The sequence below is a fragment of the Salvia hispanica genome, chromosome 4, assembly GCF_023119035.1.
Source record: "Salvia hispanica cultivar TCC Black 2014 chromosome 4, UniMelb_Shisp_WGS_1.0, whole genome shotgun sequence".
In the NCBI taxonomy this organism is placed as follows: domain Eukaryota; kingdom Viridiplantae; phylum Streptophyta; class Magnoliopsida; order Lamiales; family Lamiaceae; genus Salvia; species Salvia hispanica.
The window spans coordinates 13,837,551-13,864,250 of NC_062968.1; the positions used below are offsets into that span (position 1 = coordinate 13,837,551).

Below are 26,700 nucleotides of genomic sequence, written 5' to 3' on the forward strand. Positions count from 1 at the left end.
ACTCGTGTCCGATCAAAGTGGGACAATCTTTATGAGATGGAGGGAGTACTATACTGAAAACAAAAGTTTCCACCTGCAGATTATATTTTCTTCGTCTTTATAGTGCAAGAATAGATGCTAAAAATTAGTGCAAGAATAGATGCCAAAGCAATAGACACAATTATTTGAAGCAAAATATGTTTCTCCATTAGCAAAAATGCCATACTTTGTTTGTTTTTGTCTTCTCTAAGAGCATCATTAACCCCATCCCTTTTCAGGCTCCAAGTCCCCTCAACGTTATCATTCCCCCAAATATGAGTCCCACCTCACAACTCCTCTAACACAGCATGCCCCATCCTGGGCTACAACTATTAATTTGCATTATTCACAATTTACAATCTATTTTACGCGTAAAATAAAAAATGCCAAAAATTTAAAACACGGAAAGGTTGTTCTCCATTCGGAAATTGAAAATTACAACATAGAAATTTAAAAATATAAAAAAAAATCCTAAACATAACGTCAATTCTGGAAAACGTTGGTGCGTGTCCAAATCTCTTCAATTAGATCGGCTTGGAGGCGAGTGTGTAGTTCGTCTTGGCGCATCGTAACTGAACGGGCCATGACATCGCAGAGGTCGGGAGGAATGCCCTGCACGAACGGGACGGTGACAGTGTAGTTTCTCCCGGTGTTGGCGAGCGGATCGTCGCTCCACAAAGTGACATTTTCTTCCTCGTCCTCAACGATCATGTTATGCATTATGATACATACATACATGATGTCGGCGATTATTGTACGCTGCCAACCACGGGCCGCTCCCTTCACAATAGCCCACCGTGCTTGGAGGACTCCGAATGCACACTCCACATCTTTCCGAGCTGCCTCTTGCCTTTCGGCAAACAATGCCCTCCGATCCATTATCGGACATGTGATAGTCTTCACGAACACGGGCCATCGAGGGTAGATCCGTCTGCCAGATAGTACCCCATACTATACTGACGGTGGTTGGCCGTGAACTCTACGTTCGGCGCTCGCCCGGCTTACAAGTCGTTGAACAATGGAGACTCGTTCAATATATTGAGGTCGTTGTTCGACCCCGCGACACCAAAGGAGGCATGCAAGATCCATAATCGTTGGTCGGCAACGGCTTCTAACACAATCGTGGATATGTGCCCTTGTGCCCGCTTGTGTATTGTCCTCTCCAAGCCATTGGACAATTCTTCCACTGCCAATACATACAGTCGATGCTGCCAAGCATCCCCGGGAGGCCGTGGGTCCACTCGTGCATGTTCACCAACTTCCTAACGTCGTCGGTCGTTGGCTTTCTCAAGTATGTATCCTTGAATGCTTCGATGACTGCCCGACATAATTTAGCTAGGCAATACCGTCCAGTATGCTCGCTTACATGGAGATACTCATCGAACATATCTTTTGTAGTTCCGTAAGCGAGTTGACGTATGGCAGATGTGCATTTCTACAAAGTCGATATACTTTGCCGACCCACAGCATCGGTGGTTTGGCAAAAATACGAGTCACGAGCTACAACTGCGTTGACAATGCGCAGGAACAAAGGCCTCCGCATCCGGAACCGGCGACGAAACATCTGATCACTTCATCGCGGATCTCTAGAGAAATAATCTGTGAAAAGCCGCAAACCAACTTGTTCACGGTCTCGGTGAATATAGATCCGAGGATGTGGTACCCGGACTTGTTGTTCGTTCCAAGCTTGAATAGCAGCTTGGTAGCGTTCAACTTCGTTGTTGATTTCTTCTTGGATTCCCAGTATCGCCGCCTCTAACATTCGGACCATTTGAGCGTCAATTGATCTTTGACGAGGAGGCATTTTTTTTCGAATTTTAGGGAGATAAATGAAGTTGAATAGATATGAAAATGGATGGAGTGGCATTTTATAGATAAAATTTCGAATTTATTAAAAAAAAATTTGATATTGCAGCCCGTCCCGGTCCGAACACCAATTAACGCCGGGCCGGACCCCGGCGCGGCATGTCTCGCCGCCGATAACGCTGAGCCGGGCCGGACTCAGGGCGCGTCCCTAGGCCGCGACTGCGTCCCCGGGACCGGCCCAGGCCGGAAAACGCCTCCCTGCAACGCTGTGTGACGCGGGCCGAGACCCAACCGCGGCCCGGCCCCAAGCGTTAATGATGCTCTAAGTAGCGCAATTACTTAGTTATTAGTATATGAATAAGTTGTGGTTCTCATGGTTATTTTTAATGAATAGTACTTACTACTATGTCAGCATGTAAAGAAATCAACTCTCTATTTTCAAAATTTTACCAATTTTTTAATGATTTTTGTGGCAATATAGCGTAATTAATTTATGAATCTTGAGAACTAATGTGGGAATCATTTTAACGATTGTACAAATATACAGGTTTTAGAATTTGGTGGAAATTGATTAACATCACAAGGCAGTTTACAAAGCAAAGTCAACTGAGTGCGATATAAAATACTATACTGAAAACACAGTTTCTACCTGCAGATTATATTTTCTTCGTCTTTAAGAATATTTAAAAGAGTCAATATCAACTCCAACGACTATGTTAACTGCCACCATGTAGTAATTTGAATATGTAATCGCAGCACCCTAAAATAAAAGAGTGAACTACACTAATAATCCTTGATCTTGTCGAAAAATACACTAATGGTTCCTAAAAAAATTTTATATCATATTTGGTCCCTAAAAATTACATTTTTGGTACCCGTCGGTCTTTTATATCCCTCTGCATTCAAAATATCTCCTAAATGCCATGGAGGACATTTTTGGTATCTGGAAATTACAATTTTGGTACCTCTTCAATCTTGCAATTATTTTGGACATACATAAAAGCACCTTTTACAACAAAAAATATTTTCTTGTGAATTATTTCACTTAAATTTTTTAAATAATTACTTGAATAACATATATATTTAGCTTTATAATGAAAAAATTACTATAGTTTACTTTTTTATTTTTAGTAAAAAAATATTACTTGCAAGAATTTGCTTCAATTTACGTTAATATAATTCACTTATATTTTAATTATTATATTTAAAAAATATATTTCACTATACTATATTTTAATTAGTGTAACTAAAATATTTATATTTCACTTAAGTATAGTAATATTTTAATATTTAAGTAACATTTTTTAAATAAAAAATTACTCATACTATAATTCACTATAATATTTTTTCTTCTCAAATTTAAAAAATTTAAGTAAAAATAAATACCACAAAGAGTTTTCTATAATTCACTTTAATATTTATAATAAAATTTTTTACTATTAAATATAATTTTTTCTTCGCGTTAATTTTAAAAATAAATAAATCCTAATTAAAACATTTGGTTTCTTATTTATATTTATGAAATCATAAAGCATCAAATATTATTTAAATGAAAGTATAATTGAGTTTATAAAAGAAAATAGTGATAAAAAAAATGAAAAAAATTAAAAGGATAGTTGAAAGCTCCAAAATGTCCCTAAACTTTAAATATTCACACTAGTGGTGCCTAGGGTTACTTTAGTCTTATCGTACCAAAAATGATATAAAAATTTTTCAGGGACCATTGGTGCATTTTTTGACAAGTTCATGGACTATTAGTGTAGTTCACTCTTAATAAAATATTATAATAAAAACTAATATAAATGACTAATAAAAAAAGGAGCAGTTAAAAATGCTCTTTGAGAATAAGAATTACTAATACAACAAATATTTAGACCAATTTGGTCTATGAAGGAAAAAATTGCTGGAGTTATCTTACATCTACCATACAAGTACAACTCTCCAATCCAAAAAAGGAGGATAACATTCCTTAACCAGATAACTAAACGTATCAATAAACAATTTAGACTTCATATAATCCTATACAGTAGCTACTACATGATCAAGATATTCCCTTATTTGAAATGGTCTTGATTGATGATTGCAACGTATTCACTTTGCAACTCATCGTTGTCTTTCTGTTTCCATATCTCACCATTCCCATGAACAACCCAAGATATATGTGGAGAAAGCACGGAATAATCTGTAAGATGTCAAGCTAGAGTCGTCAAAATATCTTTCCCTAGAGGCTTGAAGCTAACATTTATCATATAGCAAGGATCGTGTATTGGATATTTTGTGGCTCAGTCTCTCAGTTTAGAAAACGGATCCAGAACAGAATATTAGGCTCGGATATAAGATCATTGCCCTAGGATATAAAGGGGAGATACCATTTTCAAGCCCAGAGCATGTGCTCTTTGAAGAAAATTTCTACCTTTGTTTTCAAAGCCATGACACGGATTTTCGATTGCCAACACGACTTTTAAGTACTAGAAAAGTTGGCCAGTTTGTATTGCAAAACCCAAATGCACCGAGCAGGATAAAATTTTGGACATCAAACTTTTAGCATGCTCAGCTTGCAATGATCCATAGAAATTATCGAGTGAGAGAGAGAGAAGGTGTAGATACCATTTCATTTTACGTGAAAGGTGGTGGTTACTAGTATATTAGTACTAATTACCTCTAGTCAGCTGTTTCTCGGGATCTCTTGTACTGTGCAAAACCATTGTACCTGAAAGCACAGTTATAAATCCGCAGAGAACGGAGGCGATGCTACTAGCACTCTGACCAGACCAATCCTGGAGTAGGAGAAAGTAGTTTGAGTTTTAACTCTAACCAAAGTAATAGCTGCACCGGAAAATTACCCAGCAACACTACAGATACCTTGAACATTATGGCACTGGCAACAATTGTAAGTGATGTGAACATGGCATAATAAATTGGAGATACGACAGCTGTGTTAAATGTGTCCAGAGCCTGGAGAGATGCCAAAATTGTTCATAAAATTTGAGCCTCATCTAAGAGTTATGTGACGAGATCACAAAATTTATATCCTTGTGCATGAATGAGAATTTTGGAATTTGAAGGACGGAACATACCAACCTTGTTTAAGTAGTTCAATTGAGTGATAACACATGTAGCTGCCACCATGGCAAATACACAGGACTTGAAGTGAGCTACCTGGCTACTGCCCTCCAATGTGAGCTTTATAGCAATGCCTAGTGCTTTCACACTCATAACCTGCAAAGGAACAGCACTTTTAATCAGACCCCAAACAAGATTCAGTAAAACATGATTTACATGAAGAAGGCAAAAGCAATGGCATGTACTTACAGTCAAAGATCCAATTACAGAACAAACCCCGATGTAAATCATGATGTTTGTCTGTCCATAGCGTGGTTCACAATACAACACAAGCGCCAAGACCACAGCTATTGTTGAAGCCACGTACAAAAGAAAAGCTGGACCAAGAAACCATACAAGTATACAGATACCTTGCTCTTTTTCTTTTTCACCCTCATCCCACCATTACAGAAAAAGAAAGAAATCAAAGCAGCAGCAGTTAAAGTACATAGATTCACCTGGCTGTACTGCCAACTCCCAGATTTCATCGACTGAGCTGATAGCATGTTCACCAGGTGCATGAAGCACAATAACTGTAGAACCCACTATACATAAAATGCATCCCAAGATTCCTAACTTCCTCAAGGTTTCTTTCAGTAAGAAATGAGCTAAAACAGCACTGCCAGTGAACGCAATGTCTGTTCAGTTTTTGTTAGTATTGCTGTCAACAAAATATAGATGGGATAAAAACATCCGATAACCTGACAATTATGCTTAATGCTCCAAGTGGTGTAACAAGGACGGCAGGGGCATACATATAAGCAACAAAATTGGCAAACTCCCCAATGACCACTGAGAAAATCACAACACCTTTGTTTGATCAGAGTCATAGAAAGAGCTTGATAACTTCGTATATATGAAAAAAGAAGTCCTTACTAGTAAACATTCCGATCCACCAAAGTGGTTCGAGCAAGTATCCATATCCTCCCGAGCCTTCAATTGAGGAATTGACAATCATTAGAAACTATGACAAAATAAAAGCCTTAGACATTAGTATGCATAAGTTGTGCCTAGACATTAGGTTCCCTATATAAAATTACACCAACAACCAAAATTAAGATTATGAAGATTCTATACTCAGAAACATATAATTCTGAAGCTAGCAAGTTGCTCACTTGCTCCGAGAACCACTCAAAACTAACAAACTTGAACTTTTTTCCTTGAATCAAGATAATAACAGTGTTGATTACAAAAAAATTATAAAAAATAAAATTCTAGCTTTACCTTTACATCCCTAAAAGAACAATGCCCGAAAAATATCTATACCTTTCTCCTATAAAAGCAAGCGACAAAGATAAGACACAACAAGATCCGAAGAAAGTAAGACTCACCAGCTCGAGAGCCCAATGCGGCAGCTCTCTGTAAACCCTTCTTCTTGATGATGAAGCTGGATCCGATAAACGCGCTCGATCCCACAGCTAATGCGAACCCTATTAGATTGTCCTTAAACATGACCCAAATCGACCGAATCCGGTGCTAATGATGATAATCCTTGTTTTATATCCCCCGAATTTAATGTCTTTACTCCCCAAATTTTGCTTTTTTTCGAAAACAAATGCAACAATCACGAATCAAAATGGGATGCGACGATGAATGTATGTATTGCTTACACATGATGAGTTGAGATCATCTGCAAATCATGAGTTCAGATTGGGTGGTTTTGGATTTGGAATTGGAGGGAATTTAATGCTAAAATTATTGTTATTAACTGCATTTTGGGAAGAAAAAGAGTTTGATATTCAGCATATTCACATAATTATTTATGACAGGAGTAGTTTATAGTCTCATCTGACCTCTTAAAATCATTTTAAAAATTATATCACAAATACTAACATACTAAAATGGTTGTAAATATAGCCTATTTTAATTAAGATTAATAGTTAGAGCATCCGCAATGGTCGGCTAGCGACCGGCTAGCCGAACCATTGCAACCGGCGAGGGCGATTTCGGCGAGCGGAACGGCGTGGGCTAGCCGATCGCTCGTCGCTGGCCGAAGCGCTAGCCGATCGGCTAGCCGCCATTGTGGAGGCCCGATCGGCCAGCGCCGATTTTCGTTTTTTTTTTTTTAAAAAAACAAAATCATATATAAACGCGATTTTCGTTTCATTTTCATTTGCACCACTTGTTTTAACGAGTTTTCTATCTCTCTAACTTTCTGTACAAGAGCATCATCGAACGATGAGTAACGCGGGTGGTAGCGGTAGTGGTAGTGGTAGTGGTAGTGGTAGTGGTAGTGGTGTGGATCCTGAGGAGTACGAACGGAGGATGAACGAGGCTATGGAGGCCTACATGAACCGCGGGATGGAGCGGTACATGCGTATGGTGGAACAGCAGGCGATACCTCGCCCTCCACGAGTTGTCCACCACCGAGCAGTGATTGATCGGGATCACGTAGCTGCACATCAGCGGCTGTACGGGGACTACTTTGCAGAGGTACCCGCGGTTTCCGCCAACATGTTCCGGCGGGCGTTTCGAAATGCGCAGGAGTTGTTTATGCGCATCGTTAGGACATTGGAGCGTCAATATTGTGTTTCCGCTTAACGAGGCACGATGCGGCCCATGGAGACCAGGCCACACCCCTATCCAAAAGTGTACGGCGGCAATCGAGGCGGTTGGCGTATGGGCCGCGCGCAGATATGTGGGATGAGTACCTCCACATCGGTGAGTCGTCGGCCACTGAAATGTCCGAAGGAGTTACTGTGGGGGCGTGATCAGCATTTTCGGTGAAGCGGTACCTTCCCGAAGCCCTACTCCGGGATTGTCGAAATTGATGCGGATGCACGGGGAGAAGCAGCCGTCTCTTTTGTGGCCAACGGTAACCGGCATGATATGGGCTACTGCGCGGATGGGATATACCTCGGCGGCCGGTCTTTGTGAAGACGATCCGACAAACAAGTGATGAAAATAAGGCCTACTTTGCGCAACGACAGGAGTCGCCGCGCAAGGACGTGGAGCGCGCATTTGGTGTGCTCCGGTCTCGATGGGCGGCAATTAAGGGTCCCAACGCGTTTGTGGGATGTCGGATGCGTTTCCGAGATAATGTACGCCTGCATTATCCTGCACAACATGATCGTCGAAGACGAAGGCGTACAACTGACTAGTTGGGTCGGTGACGATGAAGCCGGTCCAAGCCACGGAACGGCCACCCCTAGTGTACGACAGTGGGGTACCTCTCGATGAAGCCGGCCGACTCAAGGAATTTGCCAACATGCGCCAAGTGGATGCTCATATTCAACTCCAAAAGGATATAATTGAAGAGTTGTGGGCACGGAGGATTGCACGGCGATAGTTTTTTTTTCTTTATTATGCATGTAAATTTTTTTTATCTATGTAACTTTTTTAAATGCAATTAATGAATTTTCCCGTATATGTGTCGTAAATTTAATTCCGTATTTTAATCGTAATTTTAATTCCGTAAATGTAGTATATTTTGAATTATTTTTATTGCGGCTGGCCTATGGCTGGCCTAAATTTGATGTGGCAGGTGGTTTTTTTAGTGTTGCTGACGACAGGGGAGAGGGGAGAGAATGGCTGGCCTATGGCTGGCCAAAGCACCATTCCGGATGCTCTTACTACTATCAATTAAGTTTTTCAATATCTCTTATGCATATCATGCATACACCAATCGAGATATTTACTTTGCAAAAAAATATAGTTACTACAAAAGATAAAACAAAATAGAGTACGTAATTAGATGTTGAATGTCGAAGTATATACCTATAATTATTATTATTATTATTATACATAATTTGTTTTTTCTTGATATAAACCTCACTGAATTTTGTAACTTTTCTCGTTATTTTAATTTACTAAACATAAATATATAAAGTCCTTAGTTATAGGAACTATTAATAGGAAACAAAATTATCAAAACTAATTTGTACTCCCTCCTTTCCATAGTAATAGATGCATTTCTTTTCAGCACGAAAATTAAGAAAATTTGTGGTAGGTGAATTAAGTAAAAGAAGAATAAAGTGGAAAATAAAAGGTAGAGAGATGAAGAGAGAAAAAGATAAGAGAGAAGTAGTGTGGAAAAATGTGTTGACTTTTACTAAAAAAGAAAATAACTATATTACTATGAAACGTACCAAAATAGCAAAATGACTCTATTACTATGGAACAGAGTGGGTATAACATTAGAACACTTCATTAGTTTATGGAGTAATAATTTTGTGATGTACTATTGGATGACAAAATGCTTTACCATTAAAAGAAGTCACTATAGCATTACAAACTAACTAGGGGTATAATTTTAAGCAGGAGAAGACCAGCGTGTAAGCAAAACCAACATTTGGACTTCACATGGGAGACTAAAATACAAAGCATTGTCTGCTTATTCCTCCTTACCACGAGCTGCTCTTGCGCGATGTTTGAGCTCGGCCCTTTTCCATCTCACAATCAGATAACACAACGAAAACAATGTGTTCACCTGCATGAGGAAGGAACACAAGAATGGAGTGACGTGTGAAAATCATCACCAAAGGATGGAAAGAGGGTGAGCAACAGCTTACCAAGATTATGATCGCGATCACTAACAAGGGCCCTGACCAGAGCACGGAGAGAAAGAGTCCATTAGCGTCAAAGTAGTTCTGGCCTGCAAAGCTTTCCCAATTGCTGCCAAGGACTTGATTCAGCCTCTCGGCCAGATACACCCCTCCTACTGCACAATGTCAAATACATATGATTCATAACTATGGCCCGACTAACTGTACGACTGCTGCATCTTCCAAAATCACAATAGGGCTTGTTCAAATACTTCTGTAATTTAATAAAATATGGCAGTTCTATGCTTATCAAAATCTGGCTTCATATTTTCTTAGGTCCATTATTATAAAAAAAGGCACACTATTGATAAGATTATAGAAGTCTTACATGCTAGAAGGAATAAAAACATCTGAAAGTTGATGTTTCGCCGTGATACAAAAACTACTACTAGCAAGATCACGTGGAAGGAGAGAAGACATATCAACCAAGGTTCCTGCAGACAAGAAAGGAAATTCGAAGATCAGAGAAATGCACGCCAATACATGAGGTATACATCTAAAAACAACAAGATAAATGGCGAAACACATAGCTTTAAATGGGCAGTGAAACAGCTTAAACCCAAGCAACAGCACCATGGAGTAATTCCTTTGATCTACTATATATTCCCGAGTAATCAACAAAAGCCAATCGGCACTAAACGATAGGGTGTGGTTACAACATCAGGAACAGAAAACCACAGAAACCAGCACAATGAGAGGATCATGAAATGTTTAGGACATCACAGAAACCTCTTAAATGATTTTAAATCTGGTTACAAGCCATACCACTGTAATTCTAATAACTGATCAAAACCCCATCAGAGTTCAATATATGTGGTTACTTTGATCTCACTCCCTCATTAGAGTAGCAAATTACACAAATCATTTTGCAAATCACATCCCAAAAGCTAAAGTTACAAACTAGTACATCCATTAATCAAACTAATTCCAGCTCCTTCTATGTAAGATAACACATTTCAAGGAAACGCGATTCGAAATTCCAAGACACAGAAACACTTAAATCAGAACATAAAAACGCAAAACCCAAGAAAAAGAACCAAACAGTCTATGTCGATCACCGCAAGATATATACAACACATTTCAATCAACACCGACAGAGAAAGCAACTAAAAATGCCTTCCAATCAATGGCGTGGAAGAAACCCATGAAATTTTCGTAAGCAGGTTTGAGCCCGGAGCGGAATTCCGCCGAGAGCTTCTCCACCAGGTCTGCCATTTGATCAAAGTGAGAATTAACCGCGGATTGCAGCTCCTCCATCGCAGGATATTTCCTTGATTTCACCACAAAATTATTGAATAGATGCGGTTTTAGACCCAAAGTTTTGAACTTTAGCCTAAACTAAGTTGAGACTTTACTCGAGGCCGAGAACGCTGACGTTTTGAATTGAATAAATTTAGGGTTTTAGATTAGGAATTTTGTCCATAGATTGACGGAAGTGCTCGCGAAACGTAATATTATGTGTACAAAATATTTAACTATTATTAAATTTTTGTGATAGTATTAATATTCAATAAAATTTATCCATTTTATAGTATGCATTTAACTACATACAAATTGTAATATTTTATGCATTTTACATTTAATTTACCATTCATTAAAATATTCATATATTTATCGTTCATTGTTTTATAATCATATTTTATCATTTGCTAATATTTATGTACATATTTCATTTTATTTATCAACTAATCATTTTTTATTGTAGTTTATATTTTTATGATCATATAATATAAACTATATTTAATTGCACTATTTTGGTCCAATAATGGTATAATTGATTCGGCCAATTAAACCTTGAATTGATAGCGTCGTTGATTCGTTTACTAGTCCAGTTTTTTTAAATTGAAAGGCATCGTTAGTGGACTTATACAAAGTCTAGTCGTGTGCGAATATAAATATACATGTACACAAATAAATGTGAGTATTTGGATTTTTCAAGAATTTCCACAGTTATATAGTAAAATATATGGAATTTCTGTTATATTACACGTACCTGAAAAAACTTTGAATTTGCACAGCAATTATTACTCCTCCGTTTACAACGTCACTATTATCTAAGTCCGATTTTAGGTACGTTATTTATTATTCACATGAATTTTACAGTTATTTGAAATGTAATATGGCTATTTAATACGGGGACAGTAAGCCCCAATTTTCCTTGTACACATACTTTCAATTTTAAATTAACTCTTCTATCAATTTCTCCTTGGCATTTGGTGTAGACAATAAATGACAAAATCATGAGATAGTAATAATAGTAGCTCAACTCTACTGTAATAATGCAATTAAATCTATATGCTAGTAGCTTTCATGAATGCATCCAACCGTTACACACAATAAATTGAGCTTAATTAACATTTAAAAGTTACTTATATAAACTTATAGGCGTTTCTAAAATTATTACATTTATCATAAAACAGGACTATAATGAATAAAAGAGTTGGTGTTTCCACAATAATTTGACTTTATTCCCTATTCTAATGTAGATATACTCATTAAATGTACATTTATAACAAAAATAACAAAAAAAATAGGTGCTCATTAGTAGCCGTTGAAGAGGAACTACTTAAATCTGTTAAAAGTAAAACACAATTCAAGGGTGCTGCTATTGCTATATACACATATCTTGTACTACTGAACTAACTACCAACACTTCCAATTCAACCAAGCTCATGGCCGACGATGCGGAGGAGGACTTCACCTTCCCCGCCACCATCACCAACCCACCACCGTGCTTGCTGGAGTCACCACCTCTTTGGCCGTCCGTAGGGAAGCATGTACGAGAAGATGAATGGAACTTCAATTTGTGTGATTCACTCCACGAATTCAAGCGCAACACTATCACATTTCGAGAGAACTTCTGCTACGTCAATGATGATGATGATGATGAACATAAGGAGGAGAAAATGGACATTTTGTGGGAGGATTTGAACGAGAAGTTTTCGAGGAAAAACGTTGCAGAAGATAACTTGTGTGATAGTTCTTCTTCACCTGGGAAAGATGATCATGTGCAGGTTTGCTGTGTTAAAGCCTTCAAGTTGTCAAAGGCAAATGGGCAAACCATTTCTTGGAAGAAAGCCAGCATTTTGGTTCTGATCAGATTCTTGTTGAGAAAGAGTTTACCAATGCATGATTCTGGTTCTTCCATCAAGAAACTTGAATGGTGATTTTTTTTTTTTCTTTTTTTTCAATACAAAAGTTAGTTTGAGACCAATTTTAGCTTAGATTCTTATTATAGAGGTGTCAGGTTGTGTCAGTTCAAGTTTATTGATTCTTTATAAATTACATTTCACTTTTCATGTTCAGAGTTCAAGCTGAATACATTTTTGTCAAAAAGAATGTGTGTATATTTAAACGAAAATGAGCATCAACAATGAAGCAGGATGTTTGTAAAATAAGAAAGAAGGAATTAAATAACTTGAACTTGACAATATGAACACTACCAAGTAATGTCATCGTGAATATTGCTTCTTCTAAGATTTTACATAATGAATAGTAATATAATAATAGATAATAAAAATTGAGATTTCGGACTCAAAATTTGTATGGATTTGGTATATTTTTCAAGTGATCTTAGGAGACATAATCAAAGCTAGCATACAAAGGAGGCAGAATAATTTGCATTGTACTATAGAACCAGCTCCGATGACTCCAGTGATGCACAGCGAATGGCAAAAGAAGATAAGATACCTATAGATCGACGTGGGAGCTACTAGCCCTCTTCTCCTCGGACCTGTGACGGTACAATTTGGCAATCTTTCGCCTCTCACAGTCCTAAAAAGAAAAGACCAGACAATTTAGGCTTAGATTATGGATTATATTCACAATAACATTAGAGTGAGCATTTGAAGGATTAGACAATCAAAGAAGTTGACATCAGTCCAATATCAAAGTATGTTTGTTGTGGGAGCTATCACCAAATGTAACCACCTCCCTAACCTTTTCAAGAGCCATGCTTATTTTTCCCTTTTCTCTTTCTCAGAGAGTTGGGTGATGGGAACTCGTACAAAGGGGAGGGATACCACTAACCTACTAGACTCGAACCCACCTTGAACATATTGAGATAAAATGGCTTCCCGGGATTCATCCTTCTCAACTTGTGGTATGTATAGGCGAAACTCAGCTGGTCACGGGGCGTGAACCTGTCCACCTCGTTGAACCATAGACAAGAAAACAAGTTTGACATTGGCGTATGAGCCCTCACGATGAAAGACCCTTCAGGTACATCTGCTTGAAAGCACATAATACATACATCATAACCAGCACCAAAAAAACCCAAGAAATTGTGTATAGGTGAGAGTGGATTGAAATCTCACTGCTTGGGAGAAGCTTGTCAGGGTCGGATGCATTGAATCTTCGCATCCCGTCAGATTGGTAAAACACAAACTGTTCGTCTATGACGCTGTGGTTGTACTTGTTAAGCTTCTTGTTCTGTGCAACCTCTTCCCACAAACAATGGCGATCATAGTGATTGGAGATAGCGTATTCGTACCCTTTTCTCCAGAGGAAGTATTCCAGAATCAGTAACGGATCAAGCTGGAGACGAAGCTTGCTGTCCAACCAAATCGAGTACCTAAACAACAATCAGATTAGACTGTGAAGAAGCCACAATAAAACAGGCAAACAAATCTCAAGCAACAGCAATGCGAAGAAAACTGAGATATGTATATTAAACTGCAATTTTAAAGAACATAATATGGCTTATCTAAATGAAGGTTAAATCTGTTGTATTATACCTGGCAGAAGGGAAGAGACGGTGTGGTAATAATTTCGGTATCTTCCCTACTCTTCTCATATCAGAGTAAGGAAGATCCTTCACCACCACGATCTTCCACAACCCAATGAAGCCTGTGGTGTCTGGCATATGGCCTTCAGATGAAAGAGTATTCAGAGTTACTTCATCCACGAACATGACAAAGCAAACATTTTTCTTGGACAAACGTGAGACCTACAAAAGCAGAGATCCGAAATAACTCCATTTTCAGAACACACACAAATTGGCACCTCAACCTCAATAATGACTTTTTAAGCAAGGAAAATGATCCATACACTTTTACAATCTCAATGTTCAGAAAATGGACCTAAAGGATCCCTATTTAATTTATAGTACTTGCACTCAATGTTTAGGAGTAAAATATAAGTGACGAATTTCGTGTCTAAAAGCATACAGGACTCATATTTCTTACTAAAACCGAACAATGTGTAGGGAAATGTACCGTTTTTCCCATTGGTGATCTCAGGCGATCAGAATTTCCAAAGATGCAAGAACTGACAGCAATGTTACAGCTGCTGATATATTTTGCATCATCTTCATCCAAGTTAAATCCTGTTATTGACGACCCATTAGGGCCGTTAACAAAACCACATTTTATTTCCTGATCTTTAGCAATAAAAGACTCCTCCCTTTCTCTGAGTGTTTGATGTCCAGCAAATCTAGGTTCCCAGTTCTCCTTGCTAATTGGCTTCTCTTCCCATTCTGTATATTGCAGGGAAAATCTTCCAAATTTTTTACTTTCTGGAGGCTCGACAAGCAGTGCAGTGGAATTCATAATTGCCATTTGGCAAGCACCTAAAGCCGTCAACCATCAGTGGCAATAACACACACATTCGGTAAAGGGAGGAAAAAGGGAAGTACAATTACCTGGAGGTTTCCGATTTTTGGGCTTCTTTTTGGAATCTGGGCGTCGCTTATCAGGAATCAGTCTACGGACAGGTTGGCCTTCAGCAGGCCTTGTCCGTTTAGAATTATATTGATCACTAGCATTCTGTGGATGCGGAAGAGTTTCCTCACTATTCAAATCACTAGAATCTTTATCAGCCTCTTCAACGACATCTTGCTTCTCATCTTCAACCAGATCCAAATGGGAAGAATCCCATGTGTCAATGCTTTGGGGTAAAATAGTAGATGCAGCACGGTCTGTGTCATCATTCCCAGCATCATCTAGTTCCTCAACTACATCAGCACGTGAGTCCAAACCGTCATCATATTCATCAGCATCCACAAGCGGTTTTTCATCAGATAGCTGGTCATCACCGACCACATCTTTGGAGCCTTTGACATTCTTCAACAAGGCCTTATATTTAGCTTCAAACATTATCATTTCATTACGCTCGCCCTCCTTATATAATCCGCTACGAGAACCATTAAATATAGACTTCCTCTTTATGTTTTTCATGATAGAACGAATGTTTTCAACAGAACCATCCCGGGTTTGCCTCAATGCCTCATTTTCATCTCTCATTTTAGCATCTTTGCCCCTATCACGAGAATCGCTGCCACGGGAAAATGATCCGTTGCCCAACTTTTGGTACTTAGATGCTTCGGTTAGCGTCACATTCTTGAGAAAGTCTGCATCCGTGCTGATGTCATCATCTTGTGCTTGGTGTATGCTTATTTTGTCTGCTAAACATAGAGTATAGTATGTAAAATGCAGAACAAACACTTTTAACTAAAATTCATGAACCTTAGCATTAAGATTAAGAACAGTTCCTCCAATTAGTTTCCATCACATCCAACAAACCCACAGCCAAATGGTCGGAAAACCATTAAGGTCATAAAACCTCGGAGAAATCTATGTACAAAATAGGTCTTACATAACTTCAGATGTAATTAGGTTATCACTTCATATAAAAGGCCTGATTCCTCCAAAGTCATAACCTAGTTTTCACTTAAATAAAATCATAGATCAAGTTTAAGCATCTGCATTTCGATTCACCAATAACCTCTGCTTTGTGGAGTATGTTTTACAAATCACAACAGCTATGGATTAAATCAAATACAGATATATAAATAAATAAATTATTTGTCAATTCGAAATTAGAGCTTCAACCACCACTATCAATCATGCAGTAACTGTAACAGCTCGAGATCGATGAACGCTTTGAATACCCCATCCACTTTCTACTTGCATGTAAGATGTTACAAATCAATCATAAATTTATCCAATAAACACAAACTCAACCACACTCTATTTATCCATCCCACTACATCAAAACCCCCAAAAAAAGTTGGTGAATTTCCATACCATTGCTCTGCAAAATGTGATAGAAGAGGGCGGAGATAGAGAGAACGAGAGAGATGGTCAAAGCGAAGAGCCCAACCGAGATCCTATAAGCTGGCGGAGGTTTCAATCGCCGGTGGTGTAAGTGGCGCGAGCCACCGTGGATTCCGACGGATACATAATCGGGGGCCACGTTTCCGTTTCCGTTTCCGCCGGTGCCGGATTGCCTGTAGAGGGCGGCCATCCGCACATTATGGGACGTCGGCGATGAATTCCGAGGGAATTTGGAAGGGTATAGTGGGAAATGAAAGGACAGGCGGAGAGAATTTGTTGGACGTGAGCTGACCGGAGAGATTTGGTTGGAAGTAGCGACTGCGGTACGGAAGAAGAAGAAGAAGATGGCGGTTTTGTCAGTGTGTGTGATTCAACAACCACTTAACAAAATAACTAAATATGGAGTTAAATTCAAGAACAACTCTCTTTACAACTTCAACTTATTAAATTATTTATTAATGACATGTTCCTTTATTTGTGAGCGATATGCCACGTTCCTATGCCCTAAACCATTTCATGTAAGTTTCGTTTATTACACCATTTACAATCTTACACATTTGTTGTGAGGGAAATAATAGTGAAATAGCCAAGAGTACAAAAGTCACAAAACATATCTTTTAATTAACTACTTTTACAACTTATGAGATTAACTTCAATAAAATGTTAATTTAATAAATGACATTTTTTCAGTATATTTATCATATGCAATTGTAGATAGTATTTGGTGTCACGTATATTTTCTTACAAAAGAAATTAAGATGTCATAAACATCATTTTATCACTCTTTGCATGTATGTTTACCACGTGATAAAATAATTAATATCACAAAGTATCAAATTTTATCACTCTTTTACTACACATTATATCTATAAGTTGGCCCAATCACATATGCTTTGCAATCAGAACATATGCAGCGATTTCGGGCTAATTACAATTTACATCCAAAATGTTTCACCAATATTTCAATTGAGTACAAAATATTTTAAGTTAACAAATATCATACAAAAAGTTTGATTAGTGTTACGAATTAGTACATTTTATCTAAAATCACTAACACTATTACTTTTTCTTATTTTTCTCCAAAATTATGCCCTAAAAAATATGATATTATTTCTTTAAATAATACCTTATGCATTGCCATATGAGCATTTTATCAAGCAATGAATTCACGTTAACTTTAAAAAAAAAAAATCACATTTAACTTTCAGCTAATATTTGTAGCTAATTTTAGAATCAAAAGGATGAAAAGTAAGAAAAAGTAACGATGTTAGTGATTTTTAGGCGGAATATACTAATTTGAAACACTAATCAAACTTTCTGCATAATATTTGTTAACTTAAAAATATTTTGTATTCAGTTGAAATATTAGTGAAACATTTTGTACATGGTGTAATTACCCCAACGATTTCTAAACTTTGAATCACACCAAAACAACACTCAACCGAATCGAATGTGGCGATAATCCGATTCCTTTTTTCAAAAGACTGAATTTTCTCATACCATAGAATTTTACTTACATCACATATTATAGATGGCTGAAGAATAAGCAATAGTATTTTTTTTTTATCTTGAACTCTCCCATTCAATCTCTTAATTTTGTCATTTTGGGTTTTAGCCCATTACTCTAAATTATTGACATAAAAAATAGGACGTATACACTCAAGATTAACCTTGAAAGTACATCCTCCGCCCCACTCAAGATATTCACATTCTTGAGTGACATAGAATAAGTTGTTAAATGCAGTAAGAGCATCTGCGAGACGAGACAGCAAAGAGCTGCCACTGTGGGTACTCTGTCTCGTCCAGTATCCCTCCGCCAAGAGCTGGTTGGCGAGACAGCTCGCCACGCGCGTTGGCCACGTGGCAAGCTCTCGTGCGGCCGTGACGCCCAATCGACGGTCTGTGAGTGAGCGTCGTTTATATCCGTTGAAACATATAAAAATTCCGAAAAAAAATCGAAAATAAAAAAAAATTCCCCCAAAAATACTAGCCGTTTATAGCCTCATTTTCCAATATTTTAATTTTTTTTTCTATTTTTTTAAGCCCCCAATCACTTCTATAAATATTAAATCATTCCCACAAATTATCCACCATAAAAAAAACTCTCTATTCACACTCAAACTATAACAGCCCGCCTTCCTAGGGTACAATAAATGCGGTGACTGCTACCAAAACGGACTTGAAAGAATTTAACGTAGGCTAGAGTTTCATTTAAAGAGTTTTGACCAAAGTATTAAAGGAACTATCAAACCAATAAGTCAACGGTTAAACCTAGAAGCTTTAATAAGTAAAAGAAAGGTACCATAAATCACGACCAAAAATCTCAAGAGTTTAACATAATTTCCAAGAAAACCATAAGAAGTCTAAAGCTTCAAAATTGAAAGGAACAAGTGCAAAGTATCCAAAATAATACTAAAGTGTATCAAAAATTTAGCGGAAACGACCAAGAGAAAGTGAAGCCATGTATGAAGACACGACCACACTCAAAGTTCAAAACATCCATCTTAATTAATTAATATGCTCAACACCCGCCACCGCTCGTTGCCATTCAACCTGCACATAAGGAAAACACATGCAGGGCTGAGTATTTTGAAATACTCAGTGAGCTCGTTACCAAAACATTTTATAAGTTATGCCACCCTTACCATAGTGAACTCGAGGTTTTACAATTATCAAAATAAATATTAAACGAGTATCACAAAAATATTTCCATAGACTGGCCAGTCAAACAACTCCCCATTTTCCTCATCAATTTCCACAATCTCAACATTTCCATGGTGCGACGAAAGTGTGGCCACACTTTTCGCCCACGAGACCGGCCGACTAGCAAGGACGGCTCCCGATCCCACCGTGTACACAGCTTGGTAGGGTTTGCGGCCCTTCTCAGACCCGAATTCGTTTAAACATATCCATAGCCCTATAGCCCAATGGAGCGGACTCTCAAACTGGGCATCAGGCGCACAATATCACAACAAAACAGACATAGGCATGGCATAACAGTTAAACCAGCCTTATTTCTCCACATTCATAAATTTGCAACATAAGAGAGAATTTAAGAATAAAGCCCACCTCGACTGCTTAGATTTCAAATATGTTCTTTCCTTTGTTATCTCGCTTCGCAACCGAGATTTCACCTTTTAATCACATAGGCATATATCACAAATCAGATTCAACACAAACTCCTAACTCATGCATGTCTCGACGATTCCCCTTTTCCCAACGATTTATCTTAACATCATCAATCAAGGCCATGTTCATCACATAAGTTCCATTCGCATCTCAACTCTAGATCTAACATCAACACTTTCACTCAAACAAGATGCATGAGAGTTCAAGAATACCGATTAATCGGTTAGAAAGAAGAAGAATCTAGTAGAAAGAAGAAGATTAATATGAGAATACCTTTTTGAGAAAAACGAACGGTAGAAACGAAGTAAAGACTTGGTTCTTCAAAAATCTTGAGGCTCAAACTCTATTTCTTCTCAAAGGATGGAGGATTATTGGAGAAAAGTAGAAGAAAATTGAGAGAGTGAGAAGAGAGGGAGAGGCCGAGAGCTTGGGGGTGGGGGGGCGAAAATTTGTGATGACTAGGGTTAGGTTTTTGGCTTCTTATTTATAGAGTTCAATAAGATCTTTAGAATATTTGGGAAGATTTGATTCTACACAATTATATAAAATATTGCGGAGTAGGGAAGAAGAAATAAAAAGTGAGCTAGGGTTCAAGGCATGAAGTTTTTGAATATATGGCTCTTATTTAGCCAAGATTTCGTTTGGTATATTTTACGGAGTAGAAGAAAATATCACGGAGCAAAATAAAATAAAAATCCTCCCAAAGAGATTGGAAATAGGCGTGTAGTAGCATATATATATGCTACTAGGGTGCCACCATAGTTAAAATAACATCATACCACCAATATAGTCCGTTAGATCTCATCTATGGACGCCTAGGATTAAATTTCGTGAAAAAACACGGGTTTGTCCGTATTAGATATTGCAGTCTCAGATCAGATATTGCAGTCGTGGTAAACTGCAATATTGTTGTGGTAAGACTCGCAATATTCAATGAACAAAGACTTGCAATCTGGTAACGTAAAATTAGAAATTTCCTATTTTACCCCTCCGTGTTTTTACACGTGGTAGCATGACAAACACACGATTTTCAGATCCAATGGCCTAAAATGGTGGTATGGTGTTACAATAAAGAGGGTTGTCATCTTAGTACATCCCTATATATATGTATATAGGGTTTTGATCTATGAAAACTAGATTTAAATACAGAAACGCAGAACACAGTCATACGTAGGGTATTTTTAGGTCATAGTTAGTTTATTTTTAGGTCATGCTAACAAAGCATGACCTAAAATGATCTTAACATGACATAAACCCGAATTTTATAATATGATCTAAAACTGCTTAATTATGACCTTCCGTATTTTTGGTTAATTATTGACCATTAGATCATCTAATCCTAAGGCCAAGATTTGGGCTGCATTTCTTGATTTAAGCACATACTTGTTTTGATCACTCCCCTATATATATATATATATATATATATATATATATTTAAGGAATGGATTTTTAGTATTAACTAAAATAGAATATGGCAAGATTTTCTTGAAGTATGGTAAGATTTGCTCAAATATTTAATTTTAGGTATGTCTGGAAATCAATAAGGGATCAATTAAACAAGTAAAATAATATTTCCTTCCCAACATAGGTGATTTTCGAAAATCACCTAGAAATAAGGGGGTGTCGATTTTCTCTCATCAAAATAAGGAATAATTAGGTTTTGGATTTAATTTGGATAAATATCCCAAGAATTAAATTAAATCCGGAAAAATAGAATTCCCTCTCCAAAGAGTGAAGGGGTTCGAAAATCTCAAGAATTAGGTGGCTAGTATTTATGGAAATTTTCCCTAATATTCTCACTCACCCTTAAACAAATAATTCACCTCACAATTTAATTAATCACATCATATAATCAACAAGTTTGACTTTTCAAACTTCCAACGCAACCCTAAACTCGACTCGGTCAATAAAACTCATTCAATAAATTCATTCATCAATTAATTCTCGTCTCTCACGTCATCAATAAAATTCTAGGGCTATAAAATTAGGGTTCGGAAAATTCGGGATGTTACACAAACACTCTACCTTCTTCATCTCAAAATATTATTCTTCTCCCAAATTTAATCTATTCATGGATCCATTTGAACAAATGCGTCGAATGATGGAAGAATCTCTAGAAGCAAATCCATTCGTATTTTCGGATATTGTAATTTTCATGGTTTTTAATGATTTTATGAATTATTAGTATTAATTTAATATTTCAATGAAATATTAATTGAATTTGTTAGAAATAAAAATAAAAAATGAAATTGAATGAAGAGTTAAGGGATGAGATGGTTAAGAGATAGAGGGATTGATGTGAATCCGGGGATTCACAATCATAGGATGCAACGACATCGAGGGCCATGGGTTGATTGGGGTCCGAAAAGAAGGTGGAGATATGGCAAGGAGCCAAACCGGATTCGGAGGTCTAACTAAAACCAGAATTTTCCTATCAAGATGGTGTCCAAATGCTCTTCTAAGACCACCATTGTCTTCATCGTTAAAATAGCTTCGCGTGAGTACCTCACACGCTCCAAACGGAGTTCGGATGAGAGAGTTATGATAGTTTTAAGAAAGCCGCGCAATGCAGAAAGAAACACGCGGACGAGTGTTTTGCCAACCCAAAAACACCCGGTCGGGTTTTTTTGCCGAGAAATCAGTTTTTGTCCAGAGACTTCACGCGGGCGGGTGAAATGAGCCGTGGGAAACACCCGGTCTGGTGTTTTGTCCGAAATGTGACTTTTTGACCAAGACTTGTCTTGTTTTGCTTCTTTTTAACTCCTAGTATAAATACTCTTGCTAGGGTTCATTTCAAGCAGCTTTGGAATATTTGTAAGAGACCAATTCTCCATATTTGAGAGCTCACCTTCTTCATCTTTTGAAGACTTATCAAATTCCTTCGGGTTGCATTCGATCTTTTGCCGGACTAAGGTTGATTGTAAAGGTATGCTTGCTAGTTCTTGTGTTGCTAGTTTGTAGAGCCATTAGATGTTTGTATGTGAAAGTACCTTTGGGATTTTTATTCTTATTCTTCACCTAAATCATAACTCTAATCCATCCTCTATCTTTTTATCCTTTTTTTTTTCTTGTTCTATTCTTGGTTTATCTTGTTTATTTGTTGGGTTTATTTACAAGAATAAGTTCGGGGCAAGTTCATGAGTCTTCAATCTATAAGAAATCGGCGGCGGGGGTTTGCGAAGAAGAGGGAGAGAGGTTGTTTGAGGTTAAGGGAGGACCAGCGGAAGAGGTGAGCGGTGGAGAATGAGGTGGCTGATGCGGTGGCTGCTGCCATTGTTGGTTGAGGAGAAGCTGTGGAGTTTTTAATTTTAAAATAATTAAAAATTATAATTAACACCTTAAGTTTGGTCAAAATCGTATTTAAATCCGTTGACCGTTAGTTTTTAACGGAATGTTGACGGAGGACCAAAATGATCAAATTTCCATAGGTTCTGGACCAAAAAATTCAAAAGATAATGTTTTGGACAAAAAACGTAAAATGGTCATATGTTCAGGACCAATTTTGGCCTTTACTCTACATTCTTTCATTTTGAGAATGTATTTTCATTTTGAGAAGGTATGTTTATATCTTCTTGATAAAAAAAGGTAAAAAGTTAGGTTTTTTTTGTTTGCCTTTTTAATTTATCTTCTTTCCTTAGATTCCATTACTTTTTAAAGAATGTATAATAACTTTTTTGAGAAGGTAAATGAAAAATATACCTTCTTAATATATCTTTTCTTCTTGGAGATGCTCTAAATAGAGAGAAAAATGTAATTAGATAGTATTTTGTTGAGAAGAGAGGTGACAGAAATTTATTTCAAAATATAAAAGTGATTATCTTGAGTGTGACAAACTAAACAAAATAAAAAATATGTATACCTTAAACTAAACGAAGGAAGTAGTTGTTTAAAAATTACACATATATGTGAAAAATTGCAATTACATCATTAAAGGCAATACGTGTGGTTTTTAGAGTCATGTCAACTTTAGTTACACCTAATTTCGACCGATATGAGAAATCATACTTCCTTCGTCTCACTTATTCAAGATGCCCATATTTTTAAATGGTAATATAAAATTTTAGGAAAAATTGTTAATTGAAGTAAATAGAGAAAAAATATAATTATATATTTTAATGAAAAAAAGGAGAGAAATTTATTTTTAAAATAAAAAATAGATATCTTGAATAAGACAAACTAAAAGGGAAAAAAAGACTATACGATGGAGGGAAGGGAGCACAAAGTATACTAATGATCATGTTTTTTTTTGGTAAAGTTAAAGATCATAATTATTAAACCATGATTTTTAAAAAGTTCGTCAACGGGTGTAGCTAGGGGCACGTTGTTACCGGGTACTTTCTTCGATATGAATCACCGGTCTTGTTCCCCATGATGTTCCCTGATTGAATACCTGTGCTTTCCTCAACAGGAGATCAATATGCCGCTGCATTGACAACTAGCAAACCTTTTGCAAATATAAACCTTACCACTTACACCCCATGGAACGCCCTCCGAGGGGGACGTCATCCAATCTCTTCCATATCTAAGAACTGGGAGTTGCATTCTACTGCTCAAACTGAAGATGTGATTCTCAGTGACGAAGACAAGAAAACATGGGAATCTTGCAGGCAGGCGCTGTCTGCATATGGTTTTGGCACAGAGGAGGAAGACAAGATTCTTGGCAAGGCATTTGGTCATATTCATTCTCCTTATTGGGGTGAGGAGCGAAAGAAGGAAGTTCCCAAGTTCGAAGTTGTTAATGAGATACTAAGTTACCTAAAGGATTTAGGCCTCACTGATGACGATCTTGGAAAAGTTCTCAAGAAATTTCCGGAGGTGCTTGGATGCAACCTGGAAAACGAACTCAAAGAAAACGTCCAGATTCTCGATAATCAATGGGGCATTAAAGGTAAGACATTGAGAAACCTCCTCCTTCGTAATCCGAAAGCTCTAGGTTATAATATTGATTGCAAGGGTGATTGTGTGGCACAATGCACACGTTGCTGGGCTCGATTTTAACTGCCATTATGTTCATTTTGTATAGGCATCCTTGATTTTGTGACATCTTATACATTCCATTCTACTAGTATTAATACATCAAAATTTCCTTTGATACTTGTATATTTTCGCAGCATTTTATTCTATTCTGTGGTTCTTGTACTTGAAATTTGAAATCAAGAATGTTGAAAACTAAATTATTACCAAATTAATCATCAGAGTGGCAGCCTTAACAACACAAGAAATCTGAAACCTGAATTCTGTAGAGAAAGAAATCCTTATCACACATATTCATTTCTATGACCACACATTCAAGGACACTTGGGCTTATTTCCATGTGTTTTAAGCTTGGCATAGCAGGGGCAATGGGCTTTGTTGCCGTACGTCCCTGGAGGGACGCAATGGCACGTCGTGCAGCAGCTCTTGCAAGCGCGATGGCACACTTTCTTTCTTGATGACTTGCTGCATCTTCTTGTGCATGCATAGTTGCAATCTGTCATTCAAGTTTCTGCATTAAGTCAGCATATCATTTACATGTGAAAATAGGAACATAGGATCTTTAGTTACTTATTGCATGGGGCCGATGATGTTTCTTCGTAAGCTCTTGTAGATTTCCCTCTTCGCCCTCCACCACAAAAGCCTAGAGACAACACAATGCAGATGAAGGTCATTGGAGATTTGTTGAAACCAGTGGTTTATGCGGAAATATTCTCTCAATAATTCGAGTAATTCAAACCGGAGGTACCTGAACGAAGAGAATGAAGATGAGAAACAAATGTAGGAGCTTCATCTTTAGAGTTTCTTGATTATGGTTACTAGCAAGCGACTCTATTTATAGAGATGGAGTTGCTTTAATGTGATATGAAGTAAAGGCAGGAAAAGATATGTATGAATAGAAACTGGATCGGGATATAACTTAACTCGAAATACAGAAACAAATGAAAGAGACAATCCTCCCAGGAGGCCAATAATCCTCTCACCAAGGCCTACGGTATACACCGATAACAATTGATCTTTTCTAGATATCTTTCTCAAAAACCTCCATAGTTTATATAGGAGTTTACAATATACTAATCCCACCAAACTTGCACCTAATTGATTCCAATCAATTCCCAATTGGGGCTATTTTATTCCAATTTATTTCCTGAAATTATTTCATGAATGAGGACTGATATCATAATGTTTATCCTTTTTAGGTCACATGTAAGGGTAGGTAGTGAGAAAATCACAGATTGTGTGTTTGTAGGAAAAGATTTAGCAAAATTAATTAGTCAGATTGAGCCTTTGGAATGTTTGTGAGAAACAGCTGTTGATTCCTTAGCTTTAAGAAAATGCATGTAGAAAGGCATGGAGATAACAAAGAGTTATGGTCCCCCTTGTTTCTTTTCTTGATCCTTATATTCGGTTCGAAATCGATCAAAATGTATTTTGTTTTGGTATACACACAATGTGGTGTTCAACTACTGAATTATGACATTGTTCAGGTTGAAGTTAGTCTACTTAGCCTTGTCTGTTAATTGCACAATCTGTTCATTCTTGAAACTTGGTCGAGTTTGCCCGTTCCTAGTGGATTTGAGGTGCTTTCACGTGCTAGGAGCCTAGGAGGAAGTAGTTTTTCTTTGAATAAAAATACCCATACCGAGCACTAGTTAGGGGCATATATTGTCTTGTCTTACAAGTGATTGATATTCCATTGCAAGACATTTTCACTCTCTCTTATTTTATTTCATTATATTTTTACTACATTCTCTCTCCATTCACATTTTACTATATTCTCTTTATTTTTACTATATTACCACCCCCACAGATCCACTTTCTTTTCTTATTAGAAGCATAATAAGGGAGTATGTTTGTAAGATAGCATTATCTCAATTAAGATTAAAAATAATCCTTAGTTTGTCAACAGAAAATATTTTTGTTTGAACCTCGCATGTACATGATGTTCTTTAGCATTTTGTGCAGACTACAGTTAATGTATGTTATATTAATACATGTGTTTATAAAAATGAAACGCAATACAATTGCGACTCTAAAACTCAATCATCTGCGGTATTATGTGTCTCTCTAGT

The 26,700-nt window shown here is 37.2% G+C and overlaps 6 protein-coding genes across 7 annotated transcripts; 2 read left to right on the top strand and 4 right to left on the bottom strand.

Annotated features, from left to right (window-relative positions):
- Positions 1 to 501: 501 nt before the first annotated feature.
- On the bottom strand, positions 502 to 897 carry LOC125220403. The gene has a single exon (XM_048122578.1). It carries the CDS (start codon positions 895 to 897, stop codon positions 502 to 504), a length of 396 nt encoding a protein of 131 aa, XP_047978535.1.
- A 2,734-nt stretch (positions 898 to 3,631) lies between these two features.
- LOC125222940 (probable magnesium transporter NIPA6) lies at positions 3,632 to 6,655 on the bottom strand. Of its 2 annotated transcripts, none has more exons than XM_048125841.1 (9): positions 6,258 to 6,655; positions 5,803 to 5,859; positions 5,628 to 5,718; positions 5,385 to 5,545; positions 5,137 to 5,264; positions 4,906 to 5,043; positions 4,687 to 4,779; positions 4,484 to 4,601; positions 3,632 to 4,006 (listed from the first exon to the last, which is right to left on the bottom strand). In XM_048125841.1, the coding sequence occupies exons 1-9, from the start codon at positions 6,376 to 6,378 to the stop codon at positions 3,879 to 3,881; spliced, it is 1,035 nt and encodes a 344-aa protein (XP_047981798.1). In that variant the 5' UTR covers positions 6,379 to 6,655; the 3' UTR covers positions 3,632 to 3,878. The 2 variants fall into 2 exon arrangements, with proteins under 2 accessions (XP_047981798.1, XP_047981797.1); XM_048125840.1 differs by having other exon boundaries at positions 5,628 to 5,736.
- A 2,402-nt stretch (positions 6,656 to 9,057) lies between these two features.
- LOC125222941 (transmembrane protein 18-like) lies at positions 9,058 to 10,857 on the bottom strand. The gene is made up of 4 exons (XM_048125843.1): positions 10,587 to 10,857; positions 9,799 to 9,904; positions 9,438 to 9,586; positions 9,058 to 9,355 (listed from the first exon to the last, which is right to left on the bottom strand). Exons 1-4 carry the CDS (start codon positions 10,725 to 10,727, stop codon positions 9,260 to 9,262), a joined length of 492 nt encoding a protein of 163 aa, XP_047981800.1. The 5' UTR covers positions 10,728 to 10,857; the 3' UTR covers positions 9,058 to 9,259.
- A 1,285-nt stretch (positions 10,858 to 12,142) lies between these two features.
- Positions 12,143 to 12,637, top strand: LOC125220404. Its single transcript, XM_048122579.1, has one exon. It carries the CDS (start codon positions 12,143 to 12,145, stop codon positions 12,635 to 12,637), a length of 495 nt encoding a protein of 164 aa, XP_047978536.1.
- Positions 12,638 to 12,879: 242 nt separating this feature from the next.
- On the bottom strand, positions 12,880 to 16,906 carry LOC125219768 (probable hexosyltransferase MUCI70). Its single transcript, XM_048121826.1, has 7 exons — positions 16,496 to 16,906; positions 15,112 to 15,870; positions 14,687 to 15,039; positions 14,207 to 14,418; positions 13,787 to 14,043; positions 13,519 to 13,697; positions 12,880 to 13,244 (listed from the first exon to the last, which is right to left on the bottom strand). The coding sequence occupies exons 1-7, from the start codon at positions 16,713 to 16,715 to the stop codon at positions 13,161 to 13,163; spliced, it is 2,064 nt and encodes a 687-aa protein (XP_047977783.1). The 5' UTR covers positions 16,716 to 16,906; the 3' UTR covers positions 12,880 to 13,160.
- A 5,187-nt stretch (positions 16,907 to 22,093) lies between these two features.
- LOC125220405 lies at positions 22,094 to 25,789 on the top strand. The gene is made up of 3 exons (XM_048122580.1): positions 22,094 to 22,151; positions 24,063 to 24,542; positions 25,233 to 25,789. Exons 1-3 carry the CDS (start codon positions 22,094 to 22,096, stop codon positions 25,349 to 25,351), a joined length of 657 nt encoding a protein of 218 aa, XP_047978537.1. The 3' UTR covers positions 25,352 to 25,789.
- Positions 25,790 to 26,700: the final 911 nt, after the last annotated feature.

Excerpts from the sequence above, each read along its gene's own strand:
- LOC125219768 (XM_048121826.1), bottom strand. The coding sequence starts at position 16,715 with ATGGCCGCCCTCTACAGGCAATCCGGCACCGGCGGAAACGGAAACGGA. Across the intron at positions 14,044-14,206 it reads CGTCTCTTCCCTTCTGCCAG|GTACTCGATTTGGTTGGACA; the intron begins GTATAATACAAC and ends ATTGTTGTTTAG. Across the intron at positions 13,698-13,786 it reads TGACAAGCTTCTCCCAAGCA|ATGTACCTGAAGGGTCTTTC; the intron begins GTGAGATTTCAA and ends GCTTTCAAGCAG.
- LOC125220404 (XM_048122579.1), top strand. The coding sequence starts at position 12,143 with ATGGCCGACGATGCGGAGGAGGACTTCACCTTCCCCGCCACCATCACC.
- LOC125222940 (XM_048125840.1), bottom strand. The coding sequence starts at position 6,378 with ATGTTTAAGGACAATCTAATAGGGTTCGCATTAGCTGTGGGATCGAGC. Across the intron at positions 5,265-5,384 it reads GGAGTTGGCAGTACAGCCAG|CTTTTCTTTTGTACGTGGCT; the intron begins GTGAATCTATGT and ends TTCTTGGTCCAG. Across the intron at positions 4,602-4,686 it reads CCAGTGCCATAATGTTCAAG|GATTGGTCTGGTCAGAGTGC; the intron begins GTATCTGTAGTG and ends CTCCTACTCCAG.
- LOC125222941 (XM_048125843.1), bottom strand. The coding sequence starts at position 10,727 with ATGGAGGAGCTGCAATCCGCGGTTAATTCTCACTTTGATCAAATGGCA. Across the intron at positions 9,905-10,586 it reads TCCACGCCATTGATTGGAAG|GAACCTTGGTTGATATGTCT; the intron begins GCATTTTTAGTT and ends TCTTGTCTGCAG. Across the intron at positions 9,356-9,437 it reads TGATCGCGATCATAATCTTG|GTGAACACATTGTTTTCGTT; the intron begins GTAAGCTGTTGC and ends TTCCTCATGCAG.
- LOC125220403 (XM_048122578.1), bottom strand. The coding sequence starts at position 897 with ATGGATCGGAGGGCATTGTTTGCCGAAAGGCAAGAGGCAGCTCGGAAA.
- LOC125220405 (XM_048122580.1), top strand. The coding sequence starts at position 22,094 with ATGGTGTCCAAATGCTCTTCTAAGACCACCATTGTCTTCATCGTTAAA. Across the intron at positions 22,152-24,062 it reads CATCGTTAAAATAGCTTCGC|GAGATCAATATGCCGCTGCA; the intron begins GTGAGTACCTCA and ends TTTCCTCAACAG. Across the intron at positions 24,543-25,232 it reads TAATCAATGGGGCATTAAAG|CTCTTGTAGATTTCCCTCTT; the intron begins GTAAGACATTGA and ends TTTCTTCGTAAG.